This window comes from Triplophysa rosa, linkage group LG11 (genome assembly GCF_024868665.1).
Source record: "Triplophysa rosa linkage group LG11, Trosa_1v2, whole genome shotgun sequence".
NCBI lineage: Eukaryota > Metazoa > Chordata > Actinopteri > Cypriniformes > Nemacheilidae > Triplophysa > Triplophysa rosa.
The window spans coordinates 7,928,801-7,950,054 of record NC_079900.1 but is presented as its reverse complement, the minus strand read 5'-3'; the positions used below and the strand labels follow the sequence as shown (position 1 = coordinate 7,950,054).

The window sequence follows — 21,254 nt, the reverse complement described above, 5'->3', positions numbered from 1 at the left end:
TTGAAGACGACAGTTCCCATTACTCCACGCTCCTTCAGAGCGTCATCAAGCTACGCCGCCGTTGCCGTTTTGAACATATCTGTTTTGAATGTGCGCCCTCTAGCAGCAGATTTTACGAACTGCGCCGTTAATACAATTATTATACAATAAAATATTAATATAAATGAATATGATTATAATAATTTAAATACAATATAAATAGCTATATTACTAGCCACTAACCAGACCAATTAACAAACCGGAAGGGTAACTTCTGGCCAGGCTTGTGCATCCGGTGAATCCGTCTATATTAGATAGGTTTCAGGTTTACTGTGAACTGTCAGGAACGAGGAGGGAACAAGGACAGAGGACCCAAGCGCAGACAACGGGTAAGGGGTAAACAAGGACTTTAATAATAAATACAAACACGAAACAAAAACCCACGAGGAGGTAAAACAAAAGAACAGCAAGGTAAGAACAGGAAGGGTATACAGGAACATGGACCGACTACACTAAACTAGACAAGAATAAATACAACACTAGACATGACATCAAATAACTAAACTAGACTTACGTAGCAATACAAGACAAGGTGGGTCAAGGACAACATCACAAAATGATCCAGCACAAGACAGAAGACACAAGGGCATTAAGTAAGGGAACAAATCAAGAAGGACAGCTGCGGGCATAAAATAACTAATGAGTAATAATGAGGAGACGAGAGGGCAGGAACAGAGACCGGAGAGAGTGTATGGAAGGCCATACGGACAATAATGCCTCTCTCCACACAAAACATGAGGTTCTGTCAAGATCCTGCCACTAGACCACGAGAAACATGACATGATGCGGCAGAATCATGACAGTGAACACACTAAACTCAATATTTTGCTAAATTTTGGGGAGCCAACACAAATGGTGGCTAAATTGGATCATTATTGAAACTAAATTAAGAGAACGGTCACTAAAGAAGGTCTCCTTGGCATGCTCCTTGGCAAAAAGTTCAGACTCTCCTGTGCTTTAACAATAAACCCAATTTAATGGCTCTTAAAGGTACAGCTGTTTTAAAACTTCCTTAAACTAACAAAGCAATTGTGTTGCTAACTATAATGAACATGACCCAGCATGAGTAGTCTACTGTATGTCAACATTATGCTCATCAATAAAGCTAAAATAGATAAGAGATCATAACGACCTTAGTAACTAATCACAGTAAAGCATACTTGATGCAGATGTTTGTTTAATGAACAGTGCCTTTTAAACCCAACAGCATTTACTGATTACAAAGAAAATGAAACCCTGTCAATTCATCAAATTAAATCACGACTTCGCCTGCCCATCCAGTCTTAATAACGTAAACTAATTTGAAGGAAAGAAACAATGCTTATCTTAAGATAGCATTCTAGGCAATATAACAAGGTTTCTTTGTGTGAGCTCAGACAACAAAGAAAGCAAACACACTCTGTTCTCTGAGAGCTTACAGGGAGTGAACGTTTTTTAAACATCCAATATTTACCCACCAATCCCTTTTGCAGGCGTCCTTTCTCTCATCAAGACAATCCATAACCAACTCAAAGAATACACAAGCACAGAGTAATATAAAGTTAAGCAAAACAATGGCAATAAAACTTGTGAAACTTTTCAAATGGTGAGCAAACATTTAATAAGATTTGTGTGTTCTTTGTAAAAACGCGCCGCCCTGCACAAACCTAGGAGATACTCTACTCTCTCACCTTGCCACAACAAATATTACAATAATACACACACTCTTACCAGAGTCAAGAGCTCGGTGAATTAAAATGTACATGCACAAATGAAGATCAAAGTAGTATTACATTTTTCTGTACTAAGACACAGTTATTTCCCACCTAAGCTGCAATATGGGAGCATACATTTTGAGTTGTCAAAATGCCTACCGTTGGCAAAAATCGCAAATTGCACATAGCAGTATTGTTGACAGAGGTCATTGTCTGTGACCCCATGAAAACATTCAAAGAGAAGCTTTTTCATGAGCTAATACTTCTCTCTAAATGTGTATGTGACTGTGTGTTTCTGTTTCAGACCACGCTGATCTCTTGTCTGACCTGCACTAGATCATCTTCAACACTTTTTACCCTCACACACTCATTATACCTGCAGTTCGATCTGACACAAATGCCCATGTCCACAGCAAGGTCAGAGGTCAGGGAGATAGATGACTCATGAGACTGACCCCTTAGGGTGACAGACAGCCTGAATTTACTATCAGTCTGTTTTATAATCGTGTTGCTGTCACCCAAGTATGAGAATAATTTCTACGTGAGATTCTACAGTAAGGACCAGCTTGAAATGATTCTTCTGTGATTCTGTCTCTATTCAACATGTACTTTTGAAGTGCTGTAAGTGAGGTATAAATAGATATAATGTCATGCCCTACCTCCCACCGTATATCAACAAACATAACGTGTCCGATTTCTCTTAGCCGTTGTTGATGTTCAAATCACCAAAACAAACACACCCTTACCCCCATCTTTCGCTTTCTTCAGCGCTCGGCTAATCTCCGTCCTGTGCACTGTGCACCTTACTGCTGATTGGCTACAAGGTTGTTTTGGTACTCGGCCCGACTCAGTTGTCTAAAGCAGTGTTTCTCAACCGGGGGTACGTGGACCCCTAGTGGTCCGTGGGGTAATTGCAGGGGGTCCGTAGAACCCTTTAAAGGGGTCATATGACACGGCTAAATATAGCGTTAATATACCAAATATTATCGTTTGTTTTAGATATTAGTTTGTTTAGACGATCAGATCTCAGAAGTGTAACAGAGGCCTTCTAGTGTGTGAAAGTGCATGTGCAAACAACAATCTTTGTTAGATCACTCATCTGTTTCTGACACCGGACCGAATGGCATTGGCTTCTGGCGTGGTTTCGCGTCAGATCGGTTGTAAGGAATGCGTCAGGTCACAGGTATCGCACACTCACAGGTATCGCACACCAGAGTTCAAAGTCCACTCCTGATAGAAGTTTAAAACTTAAATTTTTATTGACCAATGGATAGCCTCTATATCACGTTGGTAAATCTGTTATCATTTTCTTGTTTTTAGTTATTTTCTATACATATCAAACATATAATGGTTACTTGCTGTATAACGGTAACTGATCAGTAATGGTTGGTGTAAGTCCTTGTTGACAAATTAATGTCAAAAGAATAAACTGCAGTAAAGCGTGTTTATACTGTTGGAGATATTGAAATGAGAATGTTTTGGCGACATAATTGTGATTATTGTGTAATTTAAATGCAACTGAAAACCATTAAATGGTCACATGGGATTTTAAGTTAGGCTTACATATATTGACTTAATTTTTTTTTACTTTACATCTTTTTATTTTCCTAATTTAGTGGAAATATGATGTTGTGCTGGGGAAAGAAAATGTGATGGGGTGTGAGCGCGGGGATTGGGGGTCCATGAGGATGGTTTGAGATATGATGGGGTCCAGTACTCCAAAAAGGTTGAGAACCACTGGTCTAAAGCGTAATTCAGAAATCGGTCACCCTGCCTTTAATAAATATTATTTTGCCGCTGTTGTCGGTACGCGATCCGGGATGCCTGCACGATCCGTTCTGCGCATGTGCGTAATTACGTAGTAAAACAAGGCCCGGTTTCCCTACACTATTGGTATCACGCATGCGATGAAACACTTGACGGCCCGGCGGCACAACTGGCGGCATATTTTTGTGGGCTACATGGTGTTTTTCATTTAACAGTTCACGGCGGGTCTATTTTCATGTTTTTAAATGTAGCTTACGCTATGCATTACCATGTGTTTACGTGGTTGCCAATCCAAAATAATAAAGGAGTTGTTACATGAACATACACGATTTTGGTTACATGTGGAATAAAGTCTGAGTCTTTCTGTCACTGCAAACCTTCAGTTTCCTCCATACTCCCCTTTGCGATTCATTGCTGCATGGCATTAGGCCTACTTAACTTGCCGTGTTTCGATCTGATGTCCGTAATATTGTCAAAGACGGTTTGTGTCGTTTTTTTATTAAAAGCTGCTAATATTAGTTAACTTTAAATGAAGTAATTTTGTATTAGTATGGGTCTATATAGGATAATATATCTATCTATATAATCTAAATGAGGAAAATAATCCCTTCAGTGGTGTTTACAGAAGACAATAAGGAACATAATATGCATTTCTGCCTAGACTATCTGCACTTACATGAAGAAAGAACTACAAACAAGTCTGGGGAAACGTTACAGAGTATTTAAAAATGACAATGGAAATGACTTGAAAGAACGCATAGTTTGCACACACAAGTGACATGAGACCAGAGGTGGACAGTAGTGAAAGTCGCGGTACAACGGTGCGCAAGCGTGGAACAGATCGTGCAGTGTCGTAAATCGTCACAAAACAGAATTATCATTTGCGCATGCGCGTTTTCTACTACGTCATTATGCGCATGCGTGGACGGATCGTGCAGCCATCCCGGATCGTGTACCGACAGCTGTCCAATATGGCGTGACGCGTCATTGACTGGAAAGCAACGAGGTCGGATAGAACGGATGTTCGTGACCTCAGTTTTCTCTTGAAAGAGGCAAAATTCTCACTATTCGTGACGGAGAAATATATTCTCACACCTCAAAAGTGTTTCTGCTACACAAAATACAAACGATGGTCGCTCAAACTGTATCGACCGCACCAACTGATTTCAGACGAGCTTGAGTCCGCGTGAAAGGATGGCGGCGGTTTAGCGGTAGTTAGTAAAACGGCTCAAATCGTTTACAGCACTTTTTACTGTCGTGATTTTTAGTCTTAGAAATCATTAAGTATGAACAAATCTCAGCAGCCATCACAATTCTTTCATTATCAGCGGAAAATGTGAAATAACCTTTGCGAAGGCGGGTGAAGTTTTAAAACTGCTTGCACGCGAAGGTCTCCTTGACATTTTGCAGCTCATCTTCTCACGCGCTTGTCTGCGGGAAGACATGTGCGCGCCCCCGTGACATTTGCCGATGTCATCAAGCATGGAAAAAAGAGCCTGTTCTCTTCAGAGTAGCGCTCATAGGAACACACAAGCATCCCAACGCCTTATCGAAGATGAAAAGCTTGGCTTATCGTATCCGAAAATTTTCAAACGCGAATGTTCATTATTGCTCTTTTCTTAGACATAACGCATTCATGAAAAGTATAAAGACAAAATCAAAAGCACAAAGCTTAACAGTTCATTTTAAATCCAAGGAAAACTATCTATCATTTAAACTACTATACATTTCTACATGTTTTTAGCAGTACGAATATGTTGTAGCATATGTCAAAGACAGAAAGTGTTTAGAAACGAAATATTATTTTTTAGTTTCAAAGCATTTGAAGTTAGCAGTCAATCAAAGTGTTCATGGTCTCCGACAGCTGCAGTCTCGTGTTCATCCGCTCAAGGGCGCTGCCGGGCGGCTGCAGTATTCAGACATCAGGAAAATACAGTGCATTTGATAATATAGTTTAAGTTCATTCTGAGAAAATAAAACTTTACTTTTTAGGTGATTTCACGATTAACTGTCTCCACATTAAAATCTGGTGGTGTGCTTCATAGATATATGGTGTGCTTTACAAATATCGTGACTACATGGCACAATCTTAGCAAACTGTGAAAAGCAATAGCCTAGTGGCTGAAACTTGCAGTTTTCCCCAATCCTACTCCTAAAGCATCCAAAATATGCAGCGCTGGGGATGCTTCCTTTTCTGACAATAGGTGGCAGTGTGTTTTTTAAAGGGGTCATATGACAGGGTTAAAACTAATATTATCGTTTGTTTTAGATGTAATGCAATGTGTATATACGATTTAAGGTTCAAAAACGCTGTATTTTCCACATACCGTGCATGTTTGTACCTCCTCTTTGCTCTGCCTCTCTGAAACGCGCTGATTTTTTACAAAGCTCGTCGCTCTGAAAAGCGAGGTGTGCTATGATTGGCCAGTTAACCAGTGCGTAGTAATTGGTCAAATACTGCAAGTGTGTGACAGAAATGTAACGCCTCTTACCATAATTGGAACATCAGGTTCCAAAGCAATTGCCCAAGTAGCAAGCACATTCGGTCCGATTCTGGCAGTAATGCGGCACTGTCGGCTCAATGTCAGCATCTGTGAGAAGGTAATGGGCCAGAGCTGTGCCGACTATCCACACCACTTCTGGCTGATAGACGGCTTTTCGTGTATGGGCAGGTCTTGGCTGAAAGCAGTTGAATTTGTCCATATTAGGTGCAGCTTTCGGCTTTAGTTTGTAATGTCACAGGTGGGCCGCTACTACAATTAAGGAACTCTCTCTCTCGCCATCTGATGGAACTACTACAGATCTCAACCCACTCAACTTCTCCTAGGGATCCATTTCTGATGCAAAACGTTTTTTATTTGTCCATTCTTTAGTGTAATGTGATGTTTCACATATAAAGAACACAATAGTTCTCTCATATACTTACAATAGATGTTTTGTGACAATAACATATTTCAATTACATCTGATATTTAATTAGAAACACAGCTGGGCTGTATCCCCTGTTGTTAGCCAATGAAATGCTTAAAATGGTACATTTCCCCAGTTTAAACATTCATCAATATGATTTCCTGTCATATTGTGCACAAAATATAGCATGAGTGTATGAGATTAGCAAAACATTGCATTCTGTTTTGATTTACATTTCACCTATCTAAAGTGTCCCAACTGCACAAAACTCTTATGACGCCACAGCTGTCCATGATTGGTAAGACTCACTGATGAAAACTATGACGTGTGTTTCATGTCACGCCTTCAGTTCCAATATTACTAATTTATCATGTTTTTATAACTGCTAAAACTGTTAATGTAATCATGATATGGAAGAAAATTATTTTCATCTGCCATTTAAAAAGGCAAACACAGTGTGACCGTCACTATGGGAAGCAGCAGGTAGGATCCTTTATTTAAATTTTGCTGATTGACCTGCACAGTGCTGCGCGAAGTAGAACACACTACAATAATGTTGTAAATTGAGGCTTGTAAATCGTAAACCTTTGGCAAGCAGGTGACCGGAGACTGCTCTCTGATTGGCTTGTATTAGGTTGTCCAGAAAGCTGCTCCCTGGACCCTCCAGAGGTGTAAAGAGTACCTGAAAACCATACTTAAGTAAAAGTACAGATACCTTGCAGTGAAAATTACTCCATTACAAGTTACAAGTCACCAATTCCAAAACAACTTCAGTAAAAGTCTTAGAGTATCTGATTTTAACAGTACTTGAGTATTTTACTCATACTGAATGTAGGCTCAAAGAAGCACTAGTCCTCAACACTTAAGAGACACTTCAGTGAAAAACTAGAAACAGTTGATTTGTGAGGTGAGCAATCACATTATTTTCTTAAATCATAATAAGACTGAACACCTCAAAATTGCAACAAATCATGGTCGACACCATAACCTACGTCATTACAAACACCCTAAGTCTCATTTAAGCTCAAGTGCTCATAAGTAAACTAAACTCATTCAAAAACGTCTCTTCAATATAACGGATAAATAAAATAATGTTAAGTAGAATTAAAAAGTCAAAGCCTTTTTGCACTGGACATGCTGGTTTGGGCCTCATCGCCAGCTGCAGTCATGTCCTCATTTCACATACACTGTTAGCCCTTACCTGCCATTTCTACAGTAATATATTGGCAACACTGTTGCCAGCTAGTTACTGTAGGTGTTTTACAGTAAACTACTGCAATGGCTGTTTGAAGATACATTATTAAAGAATCTATTAACGCACTTAAGTCACACAGTCTTAGATGAACAAGTGTAAATAACAGATGAACACAATAAATCTGTCAAGAGGAGGAGAGGAGAGGAGAATTAAACACAAACATCAATAACATCTTCACATATTACAGACACCACTTTCACTTTATTTCTGTCATCTGTGTAAGATCTTATTGAGATTGAACTCGAGTTCATAAGTCACCATTATGGCGATCAGTGTTTGCTTTGGTTGGACTCTTTGAATTTCTTGTAGCTTTAAAATGTACACTTATACAATAACACTGAAAGGGACTTTACAGGAACCGCAACTTTATGTTTGCTTAGTAACTGAAGATACATCTGAAAGAATTCAATCATTAAATAATAATAATATAGCATTTAAGATTTATTAAGATATGTTTGGTAAAGTGATTACATGTTATAATGGAAAGATCTCTGTCAGAAAATCTTTCTTTGCAATTGAGACACAGTTAGACACTTGACATACAAACCTCATCAATGGTGACAAACAATCATGAATGAGTTTTGTACTATGTACCCAGCATGCATTGCAGCATGAAGCTGTTCAGTTGATTGTCACCATTGTTGAGATTCATATGTGGATTGTTCATTTCTCTGTGTCCGACTCATTCTATAGGTTAATATTTTGTCTATATAGTGTGAGAGCACTTTTGAAAATTGAAATACTATACATTCTCTTTACTGGTTTACATCACTTCATGGCAATAGTCCCACCATATGGTCAAATTTTGAGCAAACATGTTTAGAGCACATTTAGGAAGAGTTAGTTTTAAAAATAAGAGCTTTTGTAGATGTGTGACCTACAGTAACTAGCTGGCAACAGTGTTGCCAATATATTACTGTAGAAATAGCGGGTAAGGGCTAACCGTGTGTAAACCGCCAGCGATTGACATCTACCTGATACTGCACTCATATTCATATAAAGAAGCCATGTTGACAAGTTTTTGTAAGTTATGGCAAAATCCACAAGATTGTAGTACCTTCATTGCCCTGTAAATGGCAATAGTAATTATAAGATAGTTGGCATGCAAAATGTAATGTGTAATTGCATTAGTCATTACAAATGTAGTGGAGTAAAGAGTAAATATACTTGTTCAAAAATGTAGTTAAGTAGAGAGTAAAAGTTGCTAATATCTTTAATACTCAGTACAACTACAAAGTAGCCAAAAAGATACTTAAGTAAAGTAACCAAGTACATTTACTCCAATACTTTACACCACTGGGACCCTCCCACTTTTGTTGATAGCGTATCAATATTGTATTAATCTTTTTGGCCTTGTGTGATTGGACGATTCTTGACCTTTCTCGACTAATCATTTTCTCCTGCAAAAACGTGTAGTCGATCCCGTAGTACGGTAGTTGTACTGGAAAACAAGGGTTTTCCAGGGTTTTGTTTGTGAAGGTACAGTTTAATTCTCTTTCATTTGTAGTTTACACCGGATCGACCCTGTTTATAACTTTACACCAGCAGCAAAATGATCAAGGACGAGCTTTGTCCTAATCAGACACGTCACAACGCCGCAAATGTTTATCCAATCCGGAGGTGGTTTATGGGCTAAACTGATCCATGCATGAATTCTTCTCCCCCTACACATAGCTTGCTTCAGACCGCGAAGGAGGACGGAAGAGGCGTGACAAGAAATGAAAGTTTAATGATTGTTGAAATTAAAAGTTTATTTATGCTGTTCTGTATGATTTGTTTTACTAATTTTCTGAATTGAGTTGAAATTTGAAAAATTGAATATGTTTATTACAAATAAAAAGTACTCAGTTTGAATTGTTTTCTTGGTTTGTTTAATTATAACAGCTTTTGTATGGTAAAAAATACAATGTGGTCCTGTTGCACCAATTTCCCCTTCAAACTGCACAATCATTTAATTAAAGTTGTTTGTGGACCAAATCTTAGTTCTGTGGTTTTCAGTGGTTGGGCCAGTCCTGTGCCCAGAACCCAGGCATGTACTTGGCCAGAACAAAGTACTTATGTGGCCCACATCTGGGTCACAGACATGCATGCATTGACTGTTCTCTGGGCCAAATCCGGGCCTCAATACATATATATACTTGCAGTGTAGTCTGGGCCATATCTGGCCCACATCCGTTAGTTCTAGTCTGTTTACAGTGCTTGGGCCAAATCTGGCCCACATCCATTAGTTCTGTGGTTTACAGTGCTTGGGCCAAATCAAAACAAAAACCCTTATGTGGCCCACAAATGGGAAAATATGACCCCTTTAAAAAGCTGACGAACTGATTATAATAATGTTTAGTTGTGACTATTTACTCATATTCAATTACAGTGTAGAGTGAACAATACAGCCTTCATTATTAAGTGAATACTGTATGAATAAAATATATTACTGAAATCAAGATACAGTAATAGTTCAGCTCCACAGTAAGATGTCATGATAAACTTGAGGCAAAATTTAGTTTTCCATTCAGTCACTCAAATTACTCTGACACAACCTAATTTAAAAACGAATGTAGATTTTAAATATTGACTTGCAAAATAAATAAATATAATGTAATGCACCATTTGCAAAATAACAGTGAACAGAAAACCCAAGAAATGTGTTTTGAAAAAACATGCCCACATCCAGCTTTCTTTAACCAGTGGAAGTCTGCTTTTGCAGCACTGAATAAAATCTGTTGCACACAAATACACACTCAAACACCCACATGATCATGACACATCAGCTCATTTTTCTCTGTATGTGGGAGAAAATCCCTTTTTATTAATTGTTCGACAACAAACATTGGAAAGAAAATACTAGTGACGTCATAGATCAAATATGTTCAGAAGGGATCCAGCAAGGATTTAGTCTCATTACATAAATTAACATGGGAAGAAGGGCCATGGAAGTGTGGACTTGTTGCTCTTTAGTTTTTGTTTTAAATCAAGCCTTTGGTCCAGCGCAATGTCTGGATTCCCTAGATGCATTTAGAAGTCAGGGCGGTCCTTCTTCAGTTTGTTGTAGTCCACGTTTACTGCGTAGAACTTTAAAAGGGGGAAAAACAGAAGTTGTAACTGATGAACTGAGAATACATGTTAAATAGTTTAACAAACAGCTAGCATAACACGCACTCCCCAAAATCCATTAACTCCGCTGCCTGTTTAAGTATTGAACTTGAACTCGACTCCACATCAAATTCACATTAAGACATGAGCTTGATTAGATTTGTGGCAACTAACGGAACACATAAAATGAGTTTACGGAGCGCTTAATGAATTAAACTCATTAAGATCTGAGATTAGGTCTTGATACGGTCCTTCAGTCACATTTCTTAATATGATCCCTCTAGGCACTTTGGAAACAATGGCGGCACTTTACTACACAAGCTGGTCAGTTAGCTTTGAAACTTAAAATCACTGTCACAGACGAACATCCAGAAGCCTGCTTTACCATCACATTAAAGGACTGTTCTCAGCGCAAAGATGTGAAGCTTATCAATTTCATTAACGGCATGGTCTTGAATCCCATCAGAAATAGTTTTGACTCGTTTCTAATTTTGTAAAAACAAGCAAAGATCAAACAAGAGGTCTACAGGGCAAGGCATTCTTGAAAGCATTAAGCAGAAATGTGCAACTGTTTTTGTTAAAGTGCTCACGTTATTGTATTTTTTGAGTTGTAAAGTTGTCAAAATAGCCATTTTTCCTGCATCAGAGTTCTTAAGTGGATTTCTCTCTGCTGTTTCTGCTTTTCTTAAGTGTATCATACAAAAGCATTTACCAGTTTAAAACTAAGATTGGATAATGTGGCACATACATAGTTTAGTAAGCAATGTTACAAATTGAATTAAATGATATTCAATTTTAATTATGTACATGTATCAAGATACATGTGAATCAAGATACATGTTAATACTGCTTTTATCTTATAGACTTTAAACACTGAAGGACATTTGATACCATACCTTGTACTGGTAAGTGGGCTCCAGTTTATTCCAGGGCTCTGGGTTGTTTTTCTTATCCCAGCTGTAGAGATGAATGAAATTAATTTCAAGCAAGCATGAAAAAACTAAACACAAAGATGTCTGACTGGGTCAAGGTATCAAAACTTTCTAGTAAATCTGTAAAGACTGATTCTTGATCAAAAGGCATTATTCTTCAAGTTAAGCGCAATAAAATGCAACAGGCCTGTTTTTTATTATCAATGGTGAGAGGCAGATTATTAATAGACTACTTTCAGCAGCAGAGATGCTTACCAGACATCTGGGTTACGGATGGCCAGGCGAGCCAGATATGTCAGGGACATGGCGCATCCACCACCAATGAAAATAAGTAGTGGGATCAGCTATAGTGAGAGATGAAGAAAAATATACAACGGCTGTAACAACTTGGTGTTGGCAAAATATTGGAGCTTGACAAACATGATTGTTATGAACGTTGCAGGAAAAACAGCAGCATGCTTCAACAACTATTTTGTGTTTAATGGAAAAAACATAAAGGCCCAGTTTACAGACTAGGTTTAAGGCTAGTCCCAGACTAAAATGAATGTGTGACCTGTCTTAACTCAATATAACTTGCCCAGAAATATCTTAAAATACATCAGTGCCATTGTTTTGTCTCAAGATGCACACCAGTAATGTATTCTTTATACATTACTGATGTAATGTATAATGTACTGTTCTAAGGCATTTTTATAAAAGCGACATAAATATCTTAATTCAACTAAGGGTTAGTCCTGGCTTAAGCGAAGCCGTGTCTGTGAAACCAGGCCAGAGGGTTGGAACAGCATGAATATAGTAAATAATGACACTTTCATTGTATTGCACTGAAATTATATTTATTTTGATTTGTAAATGAATATGATATGTTTGTATTAAAGCAATGTAAAGATTAAATAAGCCAACACTAGTGCCCGTTATTCTAGATTTGAGCCACCAGTCACTTAATACAATTTAGCAGTTTCTACTAAAGCAAGCATGTATGCGAGTTAAAACATGCAAACGTGTTGATATACTTGAGGTAAAGGAATAAAGAGATACGTCCTAACCAATATTCAAACTATCAAATAAAAACTGACAAGGAACGCAAAAAGAAATGGCTGTAGTTAGAAGTTGTCCTGTCTGCCATCCGTGTGCAACATGCACGTCCTTGAGCTTCAGATAGAAATACTGTTAAAAACCATTTAGTGCTAATAAAACTATTTTTACCTTCAGAAATAAATCTGCCATATTACAAATAACATAAAATTGCGAATACACAGGGTTTTAAAGCAATGAGAAAGTGCGTCACTTATTTTGAGGGTCAAGACTCATTTGACACTTCGACATGACTGAGTGACGTTAGTTGTCAACTTTATATCAAAACACTATTAAAACACGGCGTTCCATAATATTCATTTTATGGAGCTCGCGCTTAGATTTTCTAACATTTTAAAGCACAGAAAAGCCAACCTATGTAGATATTCTATCGGATTATAGTCCTGTAAATCACACTTTTAAGGAAGTCATATTTTGAAGCTTTGCATAAGCATAGCAACCCCGTGTTTTAGCGAACACTGTTTTCTGTTACAATACTTTGAGTAGAAAGTATTATGTGTTGAATCATTAGTATTCAGTATCTACAATAGTGGCGTCTTTAGCATTCCGTAGCAGACACGCTAACGGTAACGCTTCAAAAACGCGCTCCTGCCATTGAATTTTAGAGTTAAAACCGTCTCAAAATCATAAATAACTTACAGCAGGGTGGCTCTTGAGTTGCCGACTGACCGTACCCAGCATTGTGATGAATGAGATGAGTTTCAACTCCCAAAGTGTACAGAAGACAGGATTAACCAAGGCCTGTAAGCGACTTCTACCAGCCTCGTTCCAGCACTGAGACTGGACGACTCAGTCTGCGGGAGTTTACGGAGATTGCCTGATTGTTTTATTTTAAAGTTTGAATGATTACTATATTTTGTTATCTTGTTAAGGTTTTTAAATTATAATGACTGCAAAATATATTGAAATAATAGTTAATTTAAAGACGTGAAAGGTAGGAGTGATGGGAATATTACTAAATGTTTAGGTGTTTTGTAAAGGCGTTGCTTGGGCCACCCAATTGACGGCGCGCATCTCTTTCTATAATGATCGCTGAGCTGATCTAGAATCAGCTTGCGTGTTCCATGAGCTCTACATCGTGCTTATAGTGATTTCAGATATCTGATCCCAAGTCAAATACAGTGACGGAGTTGTGCGTGTTGTAGTTAAAGCTGTAGTGCGAATGTAAGATAAGGTCGTTCTAGGTCGTTTTATAGTATTACCTTTGAAGTAAATAGACGAAATTTGTTAATTTCATGAGTTTTAATTTGTTCAAATACACAGAAAGCATTTGCTTCACCTGAATTGTTAAGACGGGGAATCTCACAAAACCAAGGCAGGTCAATATACAGTATATTGAATAATAATTACACAAAAAAGGTCAATTTTAGAACATTTGATTTATTTAACAAATTATTCATAATTTACCAATACATTTATAACATATTAATGTATTATTTAAAGTTACTTATGAATTTATTTTTTATTAATCACTCGTTTATTTTGTAAGAATTTAGCAAGATGCTCTTATTCCTGTTAGGCCCATAATAATCCAACAAAAATACCTTTGTCATTATTGTAGCCTACATAATTGGGAAAACCAAAATAAATAATTCTAGTATTTGTCTTACTGAATTTATTAATGATGATTTGATTCACATGTTTGGAGTAATTGCATTATGTTCTTGTATTGCATTATTATAGCCTATTATACGTAGTATTTCAACCCAGTAAGAATTTAACTGAAATATTATGTATTTAAATTTAAAAGCAATATTTGTCCTTGGTTTAGGCCTATATATAAATGGTTACTTGCTGCATTTATTGCATGCATGTAAAACCACATGCATGCATGGACTAACAAGTCAATAATTCCACAGTAATAAATTCATATTATGGCTGCATCAAAAGACATCATTGCGGTTGGCCACTAATTTTGAACATCTTAAAAATGAGTATTAAAATAACAGAAAACAAGAAAAAATAAGTTCTTCATCATCCATTTGAGTCATGACACCCTGAAGGCAGCTTGATCAAATGGAGAGTGTGGAAATTTAGTTTAGCTTTGCTGCCAGTTCTCCTCTGCTGGCTCTTTTAATCAGATTGCCTTCTTGACATCCGGCCGTGTTTGTTTCCCTGCAATTTCATTTTCTGCTTTGAATTGCACATTAACCTTTCCTCCGTGTTCCTGTTAAGCAAACAGTGACTGTTCTCTATTGCGATCACAATTATGAGATGTGGAGTGTCAGGTACATTTGATCCAGTTTAAGTGCTCTAGTCCTTTCAAGTGAACCCGAGACAGGTGTCATCTACAACACTGATGTGTATTGTACCACCTGTATCTACTTAAACAAGTTCATGCACTTGTCTGGAAAAAAGTCACATTACAAAACCTTTCATGTCCAGGGTTGTGTGTTTAATGTCATTTGATTGTTTTTCTGTCCCCGAACAGAGCGAGAACATGACGCTGGCACAAATCCGAGAGGTTCTGGCAGACGTTCCCCAGTGACAGCTGGTCAACTGCATCTTCCAGCAACCTGATTGAGTTCTCTTTCATTTAAAAACCGAATTCCAAGTAGATCCTTGCATAGATGGACAGACTACAATTCATCTATAAAATATGATTTTTATTCTGACGTAAAGACACAGTATAATGAAGATGAGATCTATTTTTGGTGTTTAAAAAAAAATTAGACTTTCTAAACATTTGCTTCTTTGTGCAAATAAGACACATGAGCTGCATTACTCAGAATTTGAATATAAACATGGCTTTTCATACCAGATGTCATGTTTTGACAAAGAAAATCTATACAGGTCTGACTGTGAACTTTAGTTAACAGCCTCCCACCGTCTGTAAATGATGTTTGTGTATTTCATACACAATGTAAACACCACACACACACACACAAACAAACACTTCCTGGGGAATGCATTGACAATAACCAGACGTTAAACAGAATACGCTGCCTAAATTAAGACTAACGTTAAGGCAGAGCCCGCCTGTTTTATTTCTCATCTGACTGGGAGGTATATTTAAATGTGTCAAAAGAATCTGCGTACTTAAATATTCAGTGGTCGTCTCGCTGGGAGTGTTCCAGGAAGTAGAATCAAGCTGTGCCGTGTGCACTTTTCAAGCTACTGTTTCATAGAGGATCTTCATCCAACCCTTATCTATTTTGATTTTCTTCAAAATTTCAGCATGACAGATTATGATTAGACACAGACACAATGTAGTCTGCACTTTCTCTTTGTTACCATGGATACCATTTTGAGAGATGAAGGGCAAATATATCCCATAATTAAATGTTCAGAACATCAGCATAACAACAATATTTTGAGTGCTAAAAATGAAATCTCTGCAGTAAACCACTGATGAAATTAGAGCGGTAAAGTGTTTAGAGAATACATTTCTACGTTTGTGGGAGTCCTCGTGCAGACGGCCTTTAATGTGTTGTCTTCTTGGGAGTCTTTCCAAATTTGGCATCCAGTCCAAGACCTGGAAGACAGAGCAGAGTCATGGTCAGGCTTATTATAAATATCCACTCTCCATGTTCTCACAGCTCTGGACTGATTATTATCCATGTTGAGAACGTATCAACTTTAACAAGTATTGCCAGTCAAAAGTTTGGACACACTGAATCTGTCATGATTTCAGAAAGCCTTATCTAATGTCTTCAAATTAGCCAAATAAATCAGAAATTAATTTGCATGCACAATTTCTACTTTTTCAAATAAATGAGTTGGACCAGATAGTTTAAAGGGGTCATATGACACGGCTAAAACGAATATTATCGTTTGTTTTAGATGTAATGCAATGTGTATACACCATTTGAGGTTCCAAAACCTCAACCTTAAAAGGGGTTAAAAACATAATTCCAAACTTTGTAAAGTGAGAGAAAGAGTAAAGCAACACGATTTGAACATTTATACGTATAGAAATAGCTAATTCTAAGGTAATAAAAACATAACGCTTCATTATCTAAGGTCTTTATACACCTCTGAAGTCATAGTTATGTATATTATATTGCATTTCTGTCAATAGATCCTCCAAAAAATGACACACTGGACCTTTAATATACCGTACTACAAAGCAAAAATATATTGACTCACCTAGGAACACAAGTATAGTGCCAAACCACTGCATAGTGCTGATGACATTACCGAACAGCAGCACAGAACCCAGGATGGTGAAGAACTTCCGTGTTGTTGTGATTATAGAACAGGTGAGCGGTCCAAAATACACAACAGTCATAAAGATGAAGGTCTAGATGGGGAAAGACGAAAACAATTATATTATATAACTTTACTTATGCGTCACACTACATTGGATTATGTGTATGAAGGTGAAGTTCTATTGTCCACACAAAACAAACCTACCTGTCCAAGAGCACTGGTGAAACCAAACAGGAGGATATTAGAGACAATGCCAGGATACCGTTCAGTAAATGTCAAAAACTCCCACACTTCACCTGTCCACAGCACAGCTACAGAGAAAAAAAAGAGATTAAACATTGCAAGCAAAGGTTACAAGCAGGGTCCAGAATTTACTTCATGCCACGCTGTCCAAAGGTAATGCCTTGAGAAAATGTACTGGTCATAAACATTTCTAACGAGTAAAGAAATGCATTATTTTCCTAAAAATATATTCCCGTCCATGTGACTCTTTAGCCGTGTTGATGAGAAAATCTCATCAAAACTCTTTTATTTACTCGCCAAATCCAATTTGTCCTCACATTTGGCACTTGGCAAGTGATCATTTTGGATGTTGGTTACAAGCAATCCTTTTGTATTTGCATAGTTAGAACAGAAAGTTTCTGTAGAAAAACTTCATTATTTCTGATAACTTCAGAAAGCGCCACAGGAAAGCTCCTCTGGTTTCATAATGAGACGTTTGGAAGGAAGGAACTTTGCAGCATGTGTGATGAGATTAAAGATTAAAAGTGAGGAACAGATGCCATTCAGAGATGAAGCAGACAGACGAACAGCTGCTGGAGATCAGCAGGGCTGCTTCTGTCAAACCCTGCCTGCACAACAATGCTCATGTTAACCATAGAGCCAGAGCTCCCCCTACTGGAGGATGCATAGAGGAAATATTCTCAAAGCCACAAACCTGAAGATATTTTATGCATTTGCTCTGGAAAACACTAAAAGGGTGATTTTTATTCAACCAAGGCAACCTATAATTTCAACCAACCAGTCATAGTTGCTATAAAGACTTAACGTTGAAAGCTAAAAGCAAAATACAATGCAAATCTACTAAATAAAATACTTTTTTTAAATGATATTTTTCACTGAATGAACAAGAAATACTTATTAATATAATTATTTTATATTGCTATATACACATAACTATGTTTATAGTTTAACAAATGAATAAGAGTTGGAAATCTATTCATTAAAATTATAGCGATTCAACAAAATTAAAGAAATTCTTTTAACACCCCTGGTGTTTCTCAAAGTATGACATTTCCATTTCCATTTATGCATTTGGCAGACGCTTTTATCCAAAGCGACTTACATTGCATTGTATTTTACATTTGTTTATGACTATGTGCAATCCCCTGGGATCGAACCCATGACCTTGGCATTGCTAGTGCCATGCTCTAACCACTGAGCCACAGGAAAGCTGACATATGACATATGATATCGAGCACACTCTTTTATTAAACGTAACCCTCTTTAATGACTCACTTATTCCTAAGATTAGTGTGGACCAGAGGTTGACATTCAACATCATGTGATTGGCTCCGGTCTGGTACCGCACCCTCATGTGATCCTGAGAAACACCTGTCAGCCCATCCAGAGTTAAAGACAGCAGCTACCATCAAAAAGAGGATAACACGGGTCATTTTTATAAATTGAGGACCAAAAAAAATCTAGACACGGTCATGCTCTATGGGAAAATGTGGAATCGATAAAAGCGGAGACCAACCAGCAGCATTTCTCCAAAGCCAAATGTCTGCTCATCTGATGTGGTGGAGCCCTTATTGGGTTTGTAAAGGAAGAGGGCGACGCCAGTGACGATCAGAAACACACACAGATATTTCGCCATGGTATATTTTTTTCTCAGGATTGTGACACCTAGAATCATTACTGTGGAAAGGCAATGGAAACAACAATGGAAAAAAAACATTTGTACTAATTTTATGTGTACTACAGTCAAGCCAGTGCAGCATATTTAACAATCCTGACTGAAGCATAACATCTGTGTTTGTGAGATTAAAACAGATGCTATTCTCTTACCTGGGATTGGTTTACAAGATTTCCCCAACACCTGAAAAATATTAGACTCATGAGCGCTGTGTTTCAAGAGGGTAAGAGAGACATGAGAGTAATGAGTAGTACACACCTGTGTGGGGTAGTTGACATATTGCAGTGCAGAGTTACTGGACACCATGGCACCCAGGTAAGACAGAGAGCACAAGCCATAGAGCCAGCTTTTTGTATGGTCCTGCCTTGAGCCCTCAAAAAACAATATTACTACAAACAAACAAACAAACAAAGAGAATGAGAAATCACTTACAAGAAATGATGCAAGTTCCTTATTTTATACAAAAAAACCATAGAGGCAAAAAGAGGGTGCCATAACCTAAAACCACCATTGTTAAAAACTCAAAAGCTCTCTTATGTTTTTATATGTGGACTCACAGATTTTGGCGAAAGCAGCATTTATGATGCACTGGATGAAGACGAGTGTGGTGGCATAACGAAACTTCTCCTTCTTCCCTGCGTGACTGTAGTCTCCTCGCGTGCTGAAAATCACAAACACAAAAACTCAAACGTTAAATTTATAGGATACTTAGAGAATAGTTTTATAATTTATTTATTCTCATGTCAAGTAAAACCTGCATATGAAGATATTTTGAACTGGTCTCACAAAGCCTACCACAGTATACAGAGCTAAGTTAGTATTTTTATTTTGTTATATAGAAAGAGTAGAAAGTTAAGCTTCATGGATTTTGAACTAAGTGCTCTGAAGTATTTTACAACACTACACAGCCCTAGAGATAACAATGAATCTGATGTCCTGAGAAATGACACCTGTCTTTTTGACAGCCCCGTGTTCTGTAAACAAAAAGTCATGGGAGTGGCCCGCGCCTCCTTAGCCACTCAGAAACGCTCTTTGCCTGTCAATCATTTTAAACGTCTGGATGTGCTGACATTGGATTGGTTAACATTCTGTGGGGGCGGAGCTTTGAAGAGAAAGGGCATTTGGTCAAAGCAGGGTTTCGAGTGGTCTGGCACAAACTCGCAAAATGTAACTAGTTTTATTACCAGACTTTAGGGCCAATTTTTCGCGACAATCAAAGCCCTCTTACTTTGATAGTTAAGATAACGTTATCTTTTTACATCTACCGTACTACACTAAAAAATACGGACAGAAACAAGCGTGAAGGAGAAATACCTAAACGTCGTGTCCTCTCTCAACTAACTTAACTATTAAAGCATACAGACAAAGACCAGTTGTCGTGTTCTAGCAACAAAATGAAGATTCAAGGAAGATGAATGAGAGTTTTATCTTGTCATAGTATACAAAGAAAAACATAGAAAGACATGCATACTCTTCTCAAGGCAATGCTGCATTGTCTCTGTATACTTACATTGTCTCCTGCAGTATTCCATAGTAAAAGTAGCACACGAACACGCCAAAGAAACACACGATGAATCGGATCCGCTCGTTCTGCAAAAGAGACGCTTTGCTCTCCCCCTTGCCGGTGGCCATGCTATCGTCAAGCAGTCTTGGTATGGACACGGACACCGCTCCGCTCCCCGTACCGCGCGATCCTGCGTCCCGATCCACTCTACCGGCGACCAACGGCCCTAACGATTACGTGACTCTAGCTAACTTAAGTTACCCCTTCTTCTCTCGACTGATGACGAGACTCTCCTTCCTCGGATATTACATATAGCGTCGTACAACAACAACAATAAGTAAATCTCCCTAATGACCTGTTAGACAATATGATTATAATTAATGTATTTACAGACAGGAAAGTAGTGCCCGTGTGCCATGCACTAACGTTAGCTGTGTACGAACATCGGCATCTTCAATAAGGATGATGCTCGCTATTAGCTCGAGTGTACACGCAGCATTTATGTCTATTAATGACTATTAAATATTGTACTACTCGCGCTATATTAACCGTCTGTGTTGGACATTTAGAAAATGTAAGCGGTAAGTGCTGCTTGCACACACACTAATAAATGTTTTTATTGACGCGTCAGATGTGCTAGACGAAAAGGACCCGAGGATTTTCAACGAGTCTGTTTTGCATGCCTGTAACATCTGGTGATTTTACTCTTCGGAGAAATAACGATTTATAATAAAAAGACTTTAATATGTAACGTCATGTCCTTATTTCCTAAACCGCGACGACTTCTGTACGCTTAGTAGTCTTCTTTGTGTAATATTTAGATCCTTGTTTGATTAATGTGATGCAAAATGTAATGTTTGCAAAAACTCTTGTCTATTTCAGGAATACCTTTAGTCTTT

The 21,254-nt window shown here is 37.9% G+C and overlaps 2 protein-coding genes across 2 annotated transcripts; both read right to left on the bottom strand.

Moving 5' to 3' along the window:
- Positions 1-9,516: 9,516 nt before the first annotated feature.
- Positions 9,517-13,577, bottom strand: ndufa4a (NDUFA4 mitochondrial complex associated a). Its single transcript, XM_057346872.1, has 4 exons — positions 13,421-13,577; positions 11,942-12,030; positions 11,651-11,711; positions 9,517-10,733 (listed from the first exon to the last, which is right to left on the bottom strand). The coding sequence occupies exons 1-4, from the start codon at positions 13,460-13,462 to the stop codon at positions 10,677-10,679; spliced, it is 249 nt and encodes an 82-aa protein (XP_057202855.1). The 5' UTR covers positions 13,463-13,577; the 3' UTR covers positions 9,517-10,676.
- Positions 13,578-14,259: 682 nt separating this feature from the next.
- slc35b1 (solute carrier family 35 member B1) lies at positions 14,260-21,017 on the bottom strand. The gene is made up of 9 exons (XM_057346831.1): positions 20,362-21,017; positions 19,409-19,512; positions 19,110-19,240; positions 19,004-19,034; positions 18,693-18,853; positions 18,452-18,578; positions 17,138-17,244; positions 16,871-17,024; positions 14,260-16,256 (listed from the first exon to the last, which is right to left on the bottom strand). The coding sequence occupies exons 1-9, from the start codon at positions 20,481-20,483 to the stop codon at positions 16,204-16,206; spliced, it is 990 nt and encodes a 329-aa protein (XP_057202814.1). The 5' UTR covers positions 20,484-21,017; the 3' UTR covers positions 14,260-16,203.
- Positions 21,018-21,254: the final 237 nt, after the last annotated feature.

Coding starts and splice junctions, on each gene's coding strand:
- ndufa4a (XM_057346872.1), bottom strand. CDS start 13,462: ATGCTGGGTACGGTCAGTCGGCAACTCAAGAGCCACCCTGCT. Junction 12,031..13,420: donor AACTCAAGAGCCACCCTGCT/GTAAGTTATTTA, acceptor CTCTCACTATAG/CTGATCCCACTACTTATTTT. Junction 11,712..11,941: donor ATCCGTAACCCAGATGTCTG/GTAAGCATCTCT, acceptor TCATCTCTACAG/CTGGGATAAGAAAAACAACC.
- slc35b1 (XM_057346831.1), bottom strand. CDS start 20,483: ATGGCCACCGGCAAGGGGGAGAGCAAAGCGTCTCTTTTGCAGAACGAG. Junction 18,579..18,692: donor GCTTTGGAGAAATGCTGCTG/GTTGGTCTCCGC, acceptor TTTTGATGGTAG/CTGCTGTCTTTAACTCTGGA. Junction 16,257..16,870: donor CACTATACTTGTGTTCCTAG/GTGAGTCAATAT, acceptor TCTGTCTTCCAG/GTCTTGGACTGGATGCCAAA.